Source organism: Alligator sinensis, unplaced genomic scaffold, assembly GCF_000455745.1.
Source record: "Alligator sinensis unplaced genomic scaffold, ASM45574v1 scaffold705_1, whole genome shotgun sequence".
NCBI lineage: Eukaryota > Metazoa > Chordata > Crocodylia > Alligatoridae > Alligator > Alligator sinensis.
The window spans coordinates 304,592-322,410 of record NW_005842663.1 but is presented as its reverse complement, the minus strand read 5'-3'; the positions used below and the strand labels follow the sequence as shown (position 1 = coordinate 322,410).

Below are 17,819 nucleotides of genomic sequence, written 5' to 3'. Positions count from 1 at the left end.
TCTTTAAAACCTTTAAAGCGATGGTTTTAAACCTTTAAAACTTTTTAAATAAAAAGAACACATTTATATTAAATCATTTAAAATATGAAATTTGGATTTTAGAATCTGGTCTCTCTGGCTCCCTCAGTGCTTTAGCTTGACAGAACTCTAGTTCTCCTGCAGGGGACACTGCTGCTTAACACTGGAAGAATTTGTTTGATAGGTTGTTTCAGGAAATATATTACACAGCTGGGGCAAGCTAAAGAGGCACGGGGATGCCGTCTGTGAGACAAAAGCAAAAGGAAACATTCCTTCTGTATTTAATGGAGCTTCAGTTTATTTGTTCAAATATTTGCACCAAACTGGAATTAGCTTTACTTTTGAACAGCATAGCAATTAATGCCCCTAAAACTAGTATGAATGTATGTGTTGTATATGTATGAAATTAAACTTTATCCTTGTTTAAAAAATTACCTTTGTTGGCAAAGTCCTTCCATCACCAAAAGGCAAAGTGAAGTCACTATTCCAATTCTTAGGAAAAGATTCCAACTCAGAATGGTTTTAAACATCTCTTATGAATCATAAGATGTTTTAATGTATTTATTCCAAGGGACTCTGTAAAAGATTCATACTGTTGATCTTACAGTTTGTCCTGTTTGAATATGAAGTTCATCTAAGGCTAAGGTAGAGGTCGTATTGCCACTAAATGGCATCCTCTGGAGTGTTGATCCTACAGAGTTGTTTCACATGAGGCAAGGTATGACTCATGCTAATGGAAAGGGTAAAGAAGATTTTTTAAAGAAATATATTGCAGTTAAATTAGTTTAGACAGCATGACATCAGAGAGTAATTAAATAGGTTTTTGTTAGAATTCCGATTCCAATTCCTGAGTTCAGGTTTGTAAAAGATTTCTGAGCACCTGCAGGTTTCTGTGTGAAATATTTTCACTGGAAAGGATTCAAAACGTAAAAAAAAAACTTTTAGCACAGAGGCAGCATTACGCCATTCTTCCTTTTTGGAAAAAAAGCCCCTTAGATTTAAACAAGTCTCCTTCAAGTTTTCAGTCAGTTTTACAGAAGAAAAGGGGAGGTACACTTTCACTTTTCAAGAACAAGTTCTTTTTAGTTGCTAACTGAAGCCAGGGGAGAAACATACCTGACTAAATGTGCATTTCCACTATGGGACTGGATACAGATATTAGAGAAACAGATTTAAAGTGTTTTAAACTTAAAAGACAGCTATTTCTCCTGACAGTGTTTTTTAATTTTTTTCATGTTTTCTTCTGCCAAACTGGAGGAACCTTTTCTGATTTTTTCTTTAGTGGCATTCAAAGGAAGACCAGAGGATGAAAATCTTGCACTTTCTCACTTTATTGCTTTGGCATTTGACTTGGTTATATCTGGATTTAGTTTCTGTAGTGTTGAGTAATTCTGAAGCAGGTCAGAGTAATCCTGGATCCAAATTAGGATTGCTAAAAGCAGAAGGAAAAGAAAGGAATCCCTTATCAAGGGCAGGTACCTTTAGGACTGGAACCCATGGATACAGTGCTGGGACATCAAAGGCTAGAAGCAAAAGCAATACTGTTCAAGCTGGAGCTCTCCTGTCTAAGAAGGATGAACCAAAGAAGATTCTCTCTAGAGCAGGGACTACAGACACAAAGGTAGGACATTCCCCTAACAGACCATCTGGAGTAAGGACGGTGACTCCAAAGATTCAGAATGTTGGCAGCAAGGCCTCACTGAAAAAAACTGGCACAGGCAATACTGATGCCAGTTCTTACAAAACCAAGAAGACTAAAGAGCCTCTAACACAAAGGGAATCTAAAGAGACTTTCAGACACCCCCCTATCACACCTCATGAATACATGCTTTCCCTGTACAGGACTCTCTCAGATGCAGAGAGAAAAGATGTTAATGGAAGTGTAAAATTGGAGGCTGGACTCGCCAATACAATAACAAGCTTTATAGATAAAGGACAAGGTAAGAAAGGAGCTAAGGTGTAAGTATATGTGTATTAATGAAAGAAATGCATAAGTGTTCACACAGCTGTGTGTATACATTTGTATATCCATAAAGTTACTTACAAAATAATGGTAATGTATTAAAGGCAAATAGCTTGACTGATTTAAATGTAATCAGATTTACATAACTCAGAGGCAATTTTGTCTTTTCAGTTTAAAATCGTATAAAATTCACCTGGAAACAGATGTGGATGTTTGTATACTTATCAACCAATGCATTTAGGGGCAGATTTTCAAAGGTTTTAGGTGTCTAAATAGGCGGATAAGTGCTTCTGAAAATCTCACTACTATTTACCTACTAGGTACCTGACTTCCAATGGGACTAATAAATCTTGGTACTTCTGAAAATCCAGCAAGGTTCTTATCTTTAACTTTAGGTGTCTAAATACTTTAGAGATCCAGCCCTTAAGCTTTTACATAATTAAATTACAATAGTTGATAAACTTGCATTTTATTATATATTAAACAGTTCCACAGGCATAAGATGTGCTAAAGACAGTGATGATTTCTTTGCTTTTCAGTGTATCAGAAAAAGACTTTCTATATAAAAACAGCAGCCTTATATGTAATAAGGGGAGAGCTGAGGGTATGTCTAAACTGCAGTCACAAAAGTGACTCAAAGTAGTATAAAGACACCTGAGCTAGCATGGCTCCTGTTAGCAACCTAACTAAAGAAATTCAGAACCAGCTAATTAGGCTAAATAGCTTCTGTGACTTCAGCATAGCCATAACCTGAGACTCTGTGGCACAATTCTTCTGTTTGTGGAGAATGAGCTAGTATAGTGCATGCACATATCCCACCAAGAAAAAATGAAGTTCCATTCCTCTTCTTATTGGTCAGGTAAGCACTCACAGGGGTCAGATGTTAACCTTACTCAAGTTGGGCAATGAGCCTAATGCTGTTTTCAGTGAAATCAGCATGAATTTTCTCATGAACTGGATGGGACCTCTAGACCACTGCCCCAGCAGTGCCAAGGTGGTCACTGATCCACTTTAGAAGGGAAACTCAAATGGGATTTAATTACAAACAGCCTGGTTGCTGTGGAGGAGTAGATGCTAATAACATACTAATACCCTTGTTTAGTCGTGTTTCTTATTACCAGGGATCCTAGGTTTCTCCGATAAAAATCATAAATTCTCTGGTAAAAAACCCAAATCAGCTGCCAGGGCTACGGGGCCAGAGACCCAAGTCCACAGCCCCCTGCCTCCAGGAGGAGGTGGCACCTGCTGCAGCAGAGCAGAGCACAGAACCCAAGTTATGTGTAGGCTGCTACAGGCTTGGGTGGGAGTGGGGTCTGGCTCCCCACTGCTGTGTGCGCTCCTGGGGGGGGCAGAGGGGACCCATGCCCCCCACATCTGTGTGCGGGGTGGAGGCAGGCACAGGTTCCCCACCCTGCTGCCCTCCCCTGGGGCCTCTGCATCCCAGTGGGTGCGACCCAGCTCTGCAGGGCAGAGTGGGGCCGTGCAGGAAAGCTGCTTGCAGCTGTGAGCTCTGCGCAGCCCTAGTGAGGCATCCCCTGCGTGCGTGGCAGCAGTGAGGGCACAACCCCATGCCACCACCCCCGCTGGTACCATGCACACAGGGGACACCTTGCTAGGGCTCACAACTGCAAGTAGCTTTCCTGCTCTTCCCTGCAGCACCAGGTTGCACCCACCAGGCTGTGGAGGCCCCAGGGGAGGGCAGCTGGGTGGGAGCCCAAGCCTACAGTGGGCAGCCTGTGCCCCTATCCTGCGCACAGATCTGGGGGGCATGGGTTTCCCCTGCCCCCCTGGGAGTGTGCACAGCAGCGGGGAGTTAGTCCCACCCTGTGCCCACCAGACGAGTCACCCACGGCTCTGTTCCACTCCCCCCCAGGACCCTGCAGCTGCACATTGCGGCCCCAGGTCCCAAGCCCCATATGCTGCCCATCTGGGCAGCAGCCCCAGCCCTGCCCAACTCCCTCCTTATGGGGGCCTCAATCCCACCCGCTCCCCACTTACTTGAGGGAGCTGCTTTCCAGGCTGCCTGGTGGCCATGTGTATATACATGCACATGGTGCCCCCTGCCTGACTGCCCTCCTCCTACTTTCCCCCAGCTCCTTGAAAGCTGGAACTCTGCCAGCCTGCAGAGAGCTCTTTGCAAAACTGTAAAATCCATGACTTTCTCCAGTAAAATGATAAATCTGTGGTTTCCTCTAGTAAAGGGGAAAATACAGGTTTTGCTCTGTTTTTCCATGGGAAACAGAAAACCTGGTTCCCTACTTATTACTGACACTCATAAACCTCAACAATAAATTTGACATAAGGGTTCAGGGAGTAGGAGTTTTTTGCACTGTCTGAAGAGGCTGTGACCCATGTAGAGTGAATTTAATCAGGCATTGTCCTTGTGCCTGATAGTTCCTTGAAGATATAGTTTTAAAGGTCTGATTAACCATTGAATTCTCCAACAGTGAATTTGCCCTTGGGCAGAGGCCCATCATGAGGCCTAGGTACTACTGAACTGTCACGTCCATCCTATTTCAAGGATGTAAGTAGTGGATAAGTCCTTTGAATGCTCAACCTTGGAGGAGGAATCTCTGTCAGTTGGCTATAGTTGATAGTTTGGGGCTACAAAACACATACAGATAAGAAGATGACATTTCCACAAGAAAAGCTCAGAATGCTATTTTCCTCTTAAGTGACTGAATTCCTCTGGTGTGCTTTACTGCAGAGCAGGCTAATTAGCTGTGCAGTAAAGTGTCACCATCTACATGTGCAGCAGTATTAGGCCACAGTAAATCAATTAATTCCACCATAAGAAGTACTGTCGGGGACAGTACTATCTTATGGAAGAATAAATAACTGCAATTAAGCATATGTGTAGACACTGACACGGGCATAAATTGCACCCGGTCAGCCCAGCCAGCCAGGGGCTGGACACTTGCCTGGCCAAACGGCTCAGCACTTCAGCACCCTTATGTCCCAGACAGCCCCTCTGATTCCACCACCCAGAGCCTATTGCTGATCCCCTGTACCACTGCCAGCTTGGGTCTGCGCTGCCCTGCTCAGATTGCTGCTGTCCTGGGTGCATGTGTAAACACTTCACCTAGGAGTAGTTTACTCTGGCTCAAATTGCTCCAGAGTTTATTGCTTCATATTAATTTCACATGTAGATACACCCTTTTAGTCTCATCTCAGAGCAGATTCCTTAGACTGCATAGATTGGTTAAAAGGCTCTTTATTATAACTTCCAAGACTGTGGGCTAACTGAGTGACCTTGTGATTTTATAAGCAAACTTCAGAAATGTCATGAGGATTTTCAGAACATACTCATTTGCATTTGAAATAAATTTAAAACTGTGTGTGGTTTTTTTTTAGATGAACGAGCTCCAGTCATAAGAAAACAGAAATATACTTTTGACATCAGTGCATTAGAAAAAGATGGTTTGTTGGGGGCAGAACTGCGGGTATTAAGGAAAAAGCCCTCTGATACATGGAAGCCTCATTCTCCTGGGAAAACTTCCCAAGTGAAATTATTTAGTTGCTCCACAAATCGACAAGCAGCAACTCTCCTGGATTCTCGCACTGTCAGCATTGAAGATACACCAAAATGGGAAGTATTCGACATTTGGAAACTTTTTAGGAATTTTAAAAACTTGGTTAACTTGTGTTTTGAATTGGAAGCTTTTGACAGGGGAAGAGCTGTTGATCTAAGGAGTGTGGGTTTTAACAGAACAGGGAGGCAAGTCAATGAAAAGGCTCTCTTCTTGGTATTTGGGAGGACAAAAAAAAGAGACTTGTTCTTCAATGAAATCAAAGCCAGATCTGGCCAAGATGACAAAACTGTTTATGAATACTTATTCAATCAGAGGAGGAAGAGAAGAGCTCCTCTAGCCACCCGGCAGGGGAAGAGGCCCAACAAGAATCTGAAGGCAAGGTGTAGCAGAAAAGCTCTCCATGTGAATTTTAAGGATATGGGCTGGGATGACTGGATAATAGCTCCTTTGGAATACGAAGCTTATCACTGTGAGGGGCTCTGTGAATTTCCTCTTCGATCTCACCTAGAACCCACCAATCATGCAGTTATCCAAACATTAATGAACTCCATGGACCCAGAATCTACTCCTCCAACTTGCTGTGTTCCCACCAGACTGAGTCCTATTAGCATTCTGTTTATAGACTCTGCTAACAATGTAGTCTACAAACAATATGAAGACATGGTAGTGGAGTCATGTGGGTGTAGGTAGCAGCACAATCTCTCACGTTAACACTAAAAAGATAATATTGGAAAATGATAACCTTTTCTCAAGCATGGGTAACTCTTTCTTACCCTTGGAGTAAATTTATTTACAAAGATAATAGAGGGGGACAAATCTGCTAATAGCTCTAATATCTCTCTGTCTATAAATCTCTTATTTTAGCAGTACTTTGGTGCTGTTACACTCAAACTAAGCTTAGAAGTATGTGATTACTCCCATAATCACAACAAATTGTTCTCACTAATGATCACTTCAGATTATAGTAAAATTCCACATCCCAAAAAGATTGGCTTTTTTTTTTAATCCTGAAGAAATGGAAGTACAACTGTACATACATTTTTATCTAACTTTTTTGATCCTTTAAACATAGCTCCTAAAACTGAGCATGTCTGAGTGTCACTGCTACTGTTTCCATCATAATGTCCATTAAGAAATGTTTGAAAAGAGCCCTTCTGTCCATAAGAGAAAAGTAATGTCTCTATGAACTCAGAGGTTGGTGTAGTTATACAATGGGTGCACCTACACATGTGCTTAATGGTGCAGCAGACTAATTTACTGCAGCGTAAAACATCACAGTCTACACATGCAACACTATTAAACCACAGCAACCTAATTTTTGTTGCTGTAGGATAGTACTCTTGGGAACAGTACTATCTTATGGCAGCAAAATAACCGCATGTAAACACATGTGTAAATATTGACCCAGGCGTATATTGTGCCTGGTCAGCCCAGGCAGCAGGGCACTGCTGCCTAGCTATACAGCTCTGTTCTTCGGGCATTCTCCTGCCCCAGCCACTCTCTCCACCACCCAACACCATGACCTGGAGCCCAGGGCTGACCCCCTTGAACCTGCTGCCAGCCCAGGGCTGCTCCATCCCAGCTCAAACTGCTGAGGTCCCTGGTGCACGTGAAGATGCTGCACCCAGGAGCAGTTAACTCCAGTGCCAAGTGCATCAGAGCTTATGTAATCAATTTAATTGCACGTGTAGATGTGCCCAGTGATATGAACTTTTCTGGTTAGCTCTTAAGCTATATGTATATGAAAAGGAATCATTACATAGAATACGCTGCCTTAGTTTTAAATTGTACATGGAGATAGATTATGCAAAAGCATATTTGTTTCAATGTATGTTTTATTACAAGCATCATATCTTTCTTAAATAGCCAACTAATTCATTGTTATGTTGCAAATTGTATTACTCTGTATAAGGTTCAGAATGTTCACAAATGCTCATAGTAAAATTAGTCAATAGCAGCGTAAAAAGTTATAAATTATTGACACAGCACTATGTGGTGTCTAGATATCTAAATCTGCATAATTATAATTTTATTAATATCATTTATATTGAATGTTTTATACAATAAAAACAATGAGAAAAGAGCATGGGTGGCTAGAAATGTTGATACCATGTCTCAGAGCGTATATTTTTGCCTCCAGTTGCATTTACTAAGAAAAGTCCTTATTAATTTGAGTTTGGGGCAAGAGTGAGTTATGCAGATGATTGCAAATTAATTCCCTTAACCTTTGCCACACTTTCCATATATTCCACATATGCTACGTCCATTCTAGAAATGTTTTAGAGTATGAATTTGTCTTAGGCTGCTTTTGGGATCCTTTCACTTAGAAAGCCAGGTGTCTTTGGGTGCCTATAAACGTGCTTGTTCACATTCTAATTAGAACGTGTTGGAGCAGACTCGATTAATCGTTGCCTCACTGTCATGTATATGTGTGTTTCAAAATGGCTGCAGGGCTCTTTATCTAAACCTTGTTGAATGAGCTTTAGATAAAGTGTCCCATGGCCATTTTGAAATGTGCAGGGGCTAAATACATGTGATGATGAGCTGTTTTAATTAGAGCGGCTATCTAGGAACCACTCTAATTACCCCTCCCCCCACCCCGAGCACATGTATAGGTAGCCTTTGGCTTCACTAGCCCAACTGTAGAAGACTCTGAGATGCCTCTAAAAATTAATAAAACAGCTTTTACATACCCTAGAATATTTGAATCTCAGAATCAGATACATTTGTTTCTTTCCAGTCTAGTAGTATCAGGGTACTTGCTTTTCTGTATCTGAGGTGTGCTCAGCCCAGAATACTGGGTGTGAGAATCATCAAGAACCTGATTGTGACTCCTTTATTCTGTGGTCCATCTACACTAATGCAGGCTCTGGGTTGCTGTAACTCAGGGGTATCCAGCTCACTTGGCCTTGCAGGCCAAACTAGGACTACTCATTGCATACCAGAACTGGACCACAGGACTCTTCACAGGCTGGATCTGGATTGTAGGGCTTCTTATGGGATGGACCTAGATCATAGGGCTTCTGGCCATGGCTCCTGGTGTGGTTGTGTCGGCACCAGCAACCAAAAAGCCCATATCACTGCTGCTCAACCCCCAGAGCAGTGGCAACCAGAGCTGCAGTGTCAGCAGGGCCAGCAGCTATGGGTAGAACACAGGCAATTTTACTCACCAGCAGCAACTGAAAACACTAAATCCTGTAGGGGTAATCACAACCTAGATGCTAGCTATGCTGTCACTGTGACTCCAGTAGCCCTGGTAACAGGACTGGGCAGCGGTGGCATTAACACTTTGGCTGCTGGCATCTGTGGCAAAAAGCTCCATAGGCTAGACGACCCACCTTCACAGGCATGTTTGACACCCTGCTCTAACTTATACTAGCAGTACCCTGAGGAACCATACACCAACCGTAGACCAAAAGAGTGGTGAAGATCCCAGCCCTGTTGTTGTAGTGGGTGGTACAGTTGGGGGAGAATTTCACATCTGGGGAGGAAAGAGGAAACATTGCTTGGTAGAAGGTTGACTAAAATGTTTTGAAATGGCAGGCACATGAAGCTGCGTAGGGCTTTGTAACTCTGAATAAGTCCTGGGAGACAGAGTAGAGGGGAGGTGGTTATGCATGCATGATACATTTATTTACCAAAGGACTTTGCACTTGATCACAATTTCTGAAATTTGTGGTGATGCCTAGGGGCATCACCAATATCCTTATCCCCTATTTCAGTTCTCTAAATATACTCAACTGTAGGTCTTCAGCTTTCACTCATTACCCATCTCAGGGTAGGATGTTAAAGTCGGTCCCAGACACACTGATCCAGTCACTTGCCACCTATCACGCTGCTGGTCTGAGTAGATTTGGGGCACCTGCATATCATTTTTTCAGTAAGCTGTGATTAGTGCTATTGCCCCAGGGGTGATGCATAGGGGGTGCACAGGGGTGCATGTGCACACCCTGAGAGTGCCGGTGCACCCCCTGTTAGGCAGCGGTAGGGGGGCAGGTGGGAGCACCAATGCCCACCCTGTGAGCTCCGGCCAGGGAGTGGGGCCGCCAGCAAAAGCAGCCACACTGCTTTTGGAAGTGCCCATGGAGCTCTGGAAGCGGCGTGGCCACTTTTATGGTAAGCACGCCCATAGCCAGCAGGATCAGCCACCGGGGGAACCCCCTGGCCAGCGGGATTGGCCGCCGGGGGACCCATCACCCAGTTGCTAACTGGTGTCGGGGGGGGGGTCACGTGTCCCCCCCTGACTCAAGAGGCACCAGACACCCATGTACTGCCCAGTAGCCTCCTCAAACCAAAATGATATTATTTGGCTTCTGGAACAAAGCATTAGAGAACAGGGTTTTAAAATAACAAACAGCTGACAGACTCTTCTAATCTTACACTTTACTAAGAAGCTCAGTGATGTTGTCTTTTGTCTTCAGTTACAAAAACAGAACCAAATTGCATTCACCTAGTAACCCACAAGCCTCCTGTGTGTCTTAGAACAGTGTTTCTCAACTCATGGGTTGCAACCCAAAAGTGGGTCACAAAAATATATGAAAGGGTTGCGAACAAACTTAAAAAATGGATCATATTTTGCATACATTTTTGAAAAAGTAAATGCTGCTTGTGCTTCACCATATGTTAACACTGTGCATACTAATAAATAGGGATCCAGTTTTTTTTGTTTGCCATGGGACAATGTGGATTTTCTCCTTTAAAGGGGCTGCTTGGGGCTGGGGGGAGTGGAAGGAGGGCAATCAGGGAGGGAGCACCATGTGCATGTGCAGGCATGTAGTGTGGAAAACAGCTCCTGCGGCTCCCCGCAGGTAAGTCTATGGGGCAGGGGTGGGGGGTGGGAGGGGCATAGACAATGCATTGTGAGGGACACAGGTGACATGTTGGGAAGGCATGGGGAGGCATGGTCCACCTCCAGATTTGTGCACCCACAGCGGGCACAGGGCTGTGGCCTGGCCAGACCGACATGGGCAGGAGCTGCCTATGTGGCCCATAGGTTAGGACCTGGTGCAGTAGGGTGAGCCTCGCTGGCCAGCTGTGCCACCAGCAGTGTGAGGAATAATGAGTGGGGACAGGGGGCGCTGCACTGCCATCACCTCTACCGCTGCTCCTTTCTGGCAAGTGTGGGTGGCCTGAGGGAGCAGTAACAATGGTAGCTGGGCCACAGAGATGGGGTAGAGCCAAGATCTGGTGCATGAGTGGCTGGCTGATGGCAGGAGGAGGTGAAGGCAGCACCCCCCCACATCCTTTACTCCTCGCGCTGCTGGCAGTGGGGCTGGTGCAGGGGTTCCAGCAGTGGCAGCAGCAGCCAGTCTCACTGCCCAACTCTGCCCTCCTATGCCAGGTCCGTGGAGGCAGCTCATGACCATGGTGGTCCAGCAAGGCTGCAGCCCTGTCCCTGCTGTGGGCGCACGTATCTGGGGGTCACATTCCCCCAAATACCCCCCGCCCCCCTGACCCACACACTGGGGGGCTGGGGCCTGGGGGTCAGGGCCTGGGGGAAAAGGGCAGTGGCTCAGGGATGAGGGGCATCAGCAGAGCTGGAGGGGGGAGGGGCACCAGCAGGGCCAGGGGGCTGTTTTCTACTTACACTATTTACTGGGTAGGGACTGGCCATTGATTTTTACAAATGGATCCTGGTTCAAAAAACATTAAGAACCACTGTCTCAGAATACTAATCCACTGTTTTCAAGTTAATGTTTTCTGGATGTTACTTAGGAGACTGGTTTACAACAAATAAGGCTACATACTCTAGCATTGCCCCTAGGGACAGAAATTACATATAAACTGGTATAAGTGATTGGAAACCTGTAAAACCTGTAACAGAACAGAAGTTCAGTTAAACAGGTCTATCACACTTAATTGATCATACTTAATTGATTTAGGTTAAATTGTTCTATTACACTTCTATCCCAGATCCCCTCCCGACTCAAGTTAACTCACAGTCCCCCAGCATCCCAAGATGCTTTCTATCTTCCCTGCAGCCCCTCCCCGCAAGTGGGCAGGCTAGCTTTAGCCCAAGCTGTCTGCTCCAGTGGAGCAAGGTGGGCCCTGAATGATTCCTTGAGGATCATGGCTGGCTGATATGAGTTGTCACAGAGGCTGTCACAGAGCTGAAGTCAAAACTATCTCCAGTGATAGTCTTGTCTCTGGTCCAAGTTAAACCACTTGAGGCCTGCTCTAACTCATATCAGCCAGCCATGATCCTCAAGGAATCATTCTCAAAATAAGCAGATCCAGAAAGCTTGAGTTCTGGCCAGATCTTCTTTCCACCCTGAACTTTTCCCTGCACTGGAAACTGCAGACAGTAGCACAGGAGCTTACAATACCAACTCTTCACCCATTGCTGGACTCCTTGATGCTGGAGGAATCTTCAGATACCTCAGTGCCTTCCGTACCCTATGCTCTGCTGTAGTGGGGCAGATAATCTGCCCCTCCTGACTGATATATCCCCATCCAAACTCTCAGTGTTTGAAGAGACACCCAGGTAGCTGAATACCTCTTTGGAGGACACAATATTGGAAATGTGAGCTGGGAGAACTGAGCTAGCACCTGAAGGAGACCTTGAGCTGCGTTATATGTACTAGTGAGCTTTCCTTGCTCCTGTTAATGGATTTTATTCCTTTGACCACTGTAAATGTCAATTCACTGTCTTCAGTTCTACAGTTATTGAGAAAACATACCACCTGGGGTACAGAGCTATAGTAAGCCCATGGAGAAAGAAACAAAAGTTGTTTAAAAATCAGTTTATTCTAATGTGGGACCAATGCTAAAATGCATTTATCATACATATATGTTTACTGCATGATACAGATTTGAGGTTTTATTTTAATTCTGAACTTCCTTGATTTGTCATTCTGGCTATTAAGGTAACTATCTATTTATTTGTTAGAGTTATACCCTCCCCTATCCATAAAGCGCGCACACATGCATGCATGTGCACACACACACACATGCATGCACACCCCTGCAATGATTCTATCCATAAGTTACAGATATTTGCCCTAGATTTTGGCTCCATTTTAATGTAATTTTTTACTTAGGGATATGGTACAGATTGCTAAATGGCTTCCTCTGTGGTATATGCTGTATACTCACATTCTATATTTGCCATAGAGGGCCATCTGAGGCAGAATTCAGTTGTGTAATGATTATCAGATGTTTATTCAATGACTACAATTCATTTAAATTTTCAGTTCTGGAGGTACCAGATTTTTTTGCTGCTGTTGTGAAAGCAATTCCTTTATTTTAATAGATCTAAAGTTTGGTGAACAAAGAAAAAACATTACCAGAGTGAACTGCCTATCTAATCATTTTTTAACTACATAGTATTTTTAATGAATTTGAAATCACAAAGTTGTAAATCGAGATTTCATAAAAATATGCAGTTTGAGATATTTGGAGATAAAACAGCAATCAATGTATACCAGGCTTAAAGGAACTGTTAACAGTGGCTTTCTAGTTAATACAGATATAAATTATCACAGAAAAGCTCAAAAATACAGTTGAGGTAGACTTCATTTAACAAATTTCTTTCTAAAAACAGAGAGATAACTTTAGCATACCAATATGTGAATCCTACAAATGGAAAAAGATGGAAAAAACCCAGAGGGCCTTGGAAAAACTACATGCTGCTGTTTCTACTTGTGATCTTAATGCAGTATGCAAAGGCTGGCGCCCATAATTGCCAACTGTCCTGCTTTTCATGGGTGAACTGGTGTTAGCAGCTGGATAGTAAAAACATGCAGAAGGAGTGGTAAAATAATACAGGTTAAAAGTTCAACTTTCCACCTTTATGATGGTAGATTTTACTCTAGCTGAGAATGCCTCATTTGTATTTACTTTTTAGGGTCATTATCTGTCCCTTGAGAGTCTTTGTAAAGGTCTAAATTTCAAATAAACAGTACACTATAAGACAGGTATGTGTGGCTAATTTTTGTTGTATTTGGCTAAAATATGGTACTAAGCTGAATAGGTAAACATAAAAGTATGCCATTTAAAACAATGCATTCCCATTAGTGTTTGAATATGTGCCTAAAGTCCATGTACACTTTTACATGGTTATGTCATTTCCTGCATAAACTGTGCTTGTTTATGCAGCAGCCATATGAAAGATGCAGTAACTCGTTATGTGGGCTATTTGAAACTGTTCTTAAAAAACATAAAAACCCCTTGACCCTTGTATAATAAAAGGTGTTAAAAGATACTGCTTTTATAACATCTTAGCCAAGACTAATAAGAACGTACAAACCAAACAAAAAAATTTTACTCTGTAGTCCTGGTCAATTACATGTTATTTTATGAATTACTATTGCTAATGGATAGTAAAACAGTATTTTGAGAAGACAGACATAAAATTATACAAAATTTCACTGCTCTTCAACAAGTTTTAAGAAATAATTAAGTGTGTGTGTGTGTGTGTGTGTGTGTGTAAAATAGTGATCTATATTAAATGCCTTTTTCTATGTGCTTAAGGAGACCATTTTTTTCTTATCTTTTCTTTCTTAGAACATATCCCAAATGTATTTATTTATTTATTTTATTTTGGCCTGCACACTTAGTCCCTTGAACTTTATCTCAGAATCATGATGAATCCAGTAAAACAGGCTAAGCATATCAGGGAAGAGCTCTGAGAATCAGTCTTAGGCCTCTGGCAGATGTTGAAACAATGGTGATTGGAGGAATTTTATGCCCCATCCTAGACATACATGGCCAGAGGCACAATGTTTGAGATGGAGCATAACATTACCCTGATCCCAATTGTACCATTGAGGAGCTGTCCCTGTAGATCAGGCAGGGGTGGCTTTGTTTAGGACCCAAAGCTCCAGTAGTTCAAGACCTAACACTATCTAGAATCAGAGGTCAATCAACAGCCTTGAACCCAGGACATTGGCCTATGTGGATTAACCACTCATACCAATCTGTTCTTTCCTTACCTGTCCAGGCAGGCTGGACACAGGTAGCTGGAAACCTCCATCTGGGCCTAGTCATTGTTCTTTTACTTCATTAGCTGACCCTTTACTCCAGCCCATATAAACCTCTGACCCAGAAGATGAAGTATGTGGGCAACAGGGTCCAGCCCTTACCCAGGCTGATTCTCATGGCTTGTGCCCCTACCAGCTCTCTGCCTGATCTCTTGACAATCTGACCTGACTTCTCTTTGACTCCATGCTCTGCCTAACGCTCTGGTTTTCTGATTTGGCTTCTTGGGCTGACCTGGCTTTCTGGCAGTTGGATCTCACACACTACTACTAACCCTGGCTGGCCCCTCAGTCCCTGGGTGACTCCCAGACCTGGCTGCCTATGACCTGGCATGACACCAATCTGGCAATCAGCTGATTGTTGGATCTGACCCCAGATGGTCCTGGGTTGGGTTTGTCCATAACCACAGAGCACAGGCCATGGCTTATGTTGCAGCTGGCAAAGGATTGCAGGGTGCCCCTCTGGGAGATATGACCAGGGGTCATGCATTCTCATAGGTGTAGGGTGTAGTCTCCTTGGGCTCAACCCCTAGCACCTCATCTCTACCCCACTCACGCTGCTCCTGTCCCAGAGCCCACTGCCTTCCTTCCACCCACTCCTAGGAGAGTTGTGGCATCAAAAGTCCCATAGTTCCATTCAGGGTACACATCCATATGGAGTAATCCACATGAGTGTAGTCTACTGGAGGTGCTACCTCTGGAGCCTGGGGAGTAAACAAAACATTTTACTTTATGGTCCTCAATTTTGGAGAAACATGACCTGGGGCCTTAAGTCCAGTTCCCTGGCCACATACAACCCCTTTCACTGCTGCCATGAGAGGCAGGTGAGTCCTTGGGGACTGCTGTGCTTTAGCCCACAACATCAGCACCAGGAGGGTAAGTCCCCAGATCCTGAGGTAAAGCTCCTGGCACAGTAATTGTCTTTGCTACATGCTCTCAGAGACTTTTACAGTTTTTGGGCATTGTAGTCTATGGACAAGACTCTCTAGGGCTGGCATGGCATTCCTTTTCTTGGGCAGACATCCCAAGCTTTTTCTGCATTTGTCCCCATTTCAGGCATTAGGCACAGTGTTATTTGGTAACTTGATCACCAAGTGTGAGAGCTGGAGTCCAGAAACTACAATACAGCATACCTTCTACTAGGGAGAGCTCCCACTGTGACTGCTTCAGTTAGTGCAGAGGCTGCAAGGGCTCCACCCCTCCTCAAGTACCTTCTGGAACAGGCCAGTGTAACAGTGCAGAGTTCTACGAGCATCTACACAGAGAGAACTATCAGGAGGCCAGGGAGGAGGATGCTATGTCCAGAATGTAGGGATGATATAGGAGGTGGCAGCCATGCAGTGGAAGATCATGGATCTAGGCAGCACTCTTTCAGGGATGCTCAAGGTCATGAGGTCCAGACAGGCTCAGCAGGAGACATTAATTGAGGCCACCACTGAAATGTCAGCATCCATCTGTGATGTAGTGAGAGCTATGTCAGTGGTGGCAATAGCTTATCTATAGTCTGCAGGGAGAGTCCCTGCAGTCACTGTGATGGGGATGCTTTTGGCTACCTGTGCCTGTGGTCCTGCCTGTGCCAGCTCCAGCTGCTGCTGGCAGGACCGTGCATCTGATCCCTACCTTCCCTGGAGCACCCTGTAGCCAGAGTCACCAGCTATGGAGGTCCCCCTGGGACATCTCTACCATCACCTCCCCACTGAGGGGAACTGCAAGGCAGGGGAGGAAGGGGCTGTTTCCGGGGTTGGGCAGGAGGGTGCAGTGGACTCAGGGATCTCTATGGAGATTCTGACTGAAAAATATGTCAGGGATACTTCTGCAGCTCCAGCATGGCCTGAGTCTACATCAGTAAGGCCCCTGGTGCAGCCACAGCACTGCTACCTCAGGGATGTCTCAGGTGCACCCAACCCTTCAGGCAAAGACAGCCTTACCACCTGGCAGCCCAGTCTGGACCCAGAAGACAGTCTCATTCCCAGCTCTAGGTCCACCATTTCCCCAGCAGGGACTCACAGGACCCTTCCCATAGGAGGGATGGCCAAAGCAGCGGTGTACAGGAAGAAGGCTGGTGACTGTTCTCCTGCCATGACACAATAGGGTGGCCATCAAGGTACCTCAAGAATAGAGAACAGTTGCATTTAGTGCAACTGTCAACTGTCCCCACCACAATGAGTGTCATGTGCCTCCTGAGGCTGGCAGGACACAGCGAGCTCCTGCAGGCAGTGGCTGCGGTGGCAGGGGCGTGGCAGTGGTGAGCAGGGAGCTCCCACAGGCAGCGAAGGCAGTGTTGACAGCAGGGGCAGGCTGAGCAGGGAGCTCCTGCAGGTGGCCACGGTAGTGTCGGTGGTGTGTGGCTGGGGCGGGGGAGTGCTGAGCAGTGAAAAATGGAGGACATAAAGGCATCCAGTTTCATATCAGTAGAGGACAGAGGGCCATAAAATCAGCCTGTTCTCTATGGGCGTCTATAGATGAAATGGGGGCCCTAAATTGAAGTGGTGGGTTTTAAAACATACTGCTTCAATTTAGGGCGGATTAAACCCCTGTGTTGTGCACACACACCGCTAACTTACTTGTCTCTCTGGCGGGGAGGATGAGCTGCCAGAGGGCAGAGTGGTCCCTGGACTGCGGTGGCGGGGACGACGACAGACTGTTGCTTCCTTCCATGGCAGCTGCGGCCCCCCTCCAGGCAGCACCCACCCACAGGCACCTGGCTCAGGTGTTCCTGGGGGCACCGCAGCCATGGAGGGAAGCCCTGAGCCCCTGCACAGCCTAGGCAGGCAGGCAGGCTTCAGGGGGCAAAAAGAAAAGATCAGGCTCACCACTTCTCTTGGGCGGAGCTGCTTTCCCAGGCTGTTGGCAGACTGCCTGCAGGGCTTCCTGCAGAGCCCCTGAGGTGCACATAGCCCGGTGCTTCACTCCACGGCTGTAGGGGCAGCAAACTAAAACTCCTCGAAGGAGTTTTAGTTTGCTGCGCCCCAAGTCATTTAAGGCGCATTACGCTGCTGAATTTCCTATAGCAGCTGGAATTAATGTGCAATATGCCGCTGAGGCATGCAAACACCAACATCGTTAATGTGGTGCAAAAGCATTTTGCCCACTTTAAAGTGTCGTGCACACACACCTCTCATTTTGTCTACACACAGTCCATAAAACTGGACAAATGGCCACCCTATGACACACTGAGGTTGGGGGGGCCTCCCCTTTAGTGCTACTGTCTCTGAGGATTGACATGGAGTGGAGGACAATTAATTCATAGATTCATAGATTCATAGATGTTAGGGTCGGAAGGGACCTCAATAGATCATCGAGTCCGACCCCCTGCATAAGCAGGAA

At 45.2% G+C, this 17,819-nt stretch overlaps 1 protein-coding gene across 1 annotated transcript; it reads left to right on the top strand.

Moving 5' to 3' along the window:
• The first annotated feature begins 1,324 nt into the window (after positions 1 to 1,324).
• GDF5 (growth differentiation factor 5) lies at positions 1,325 to 6,204 on the top strand. Its single transcript, XM_006033821.1, has 2 exons — positions 1,325 to 1,958; positions 5,336 to 6,204. Exons 1-2 carry the CDS (start codon positions 1,325 to 1,327, stop codon positions 6,202 to 6,204), a joined length of 1,503 nt encoding a protein of 500 aa, XP_006033883.1.
• The last annotated feature ends 11,615 nt before the right edge of the window (positions 6,205 to 17,819 follow it).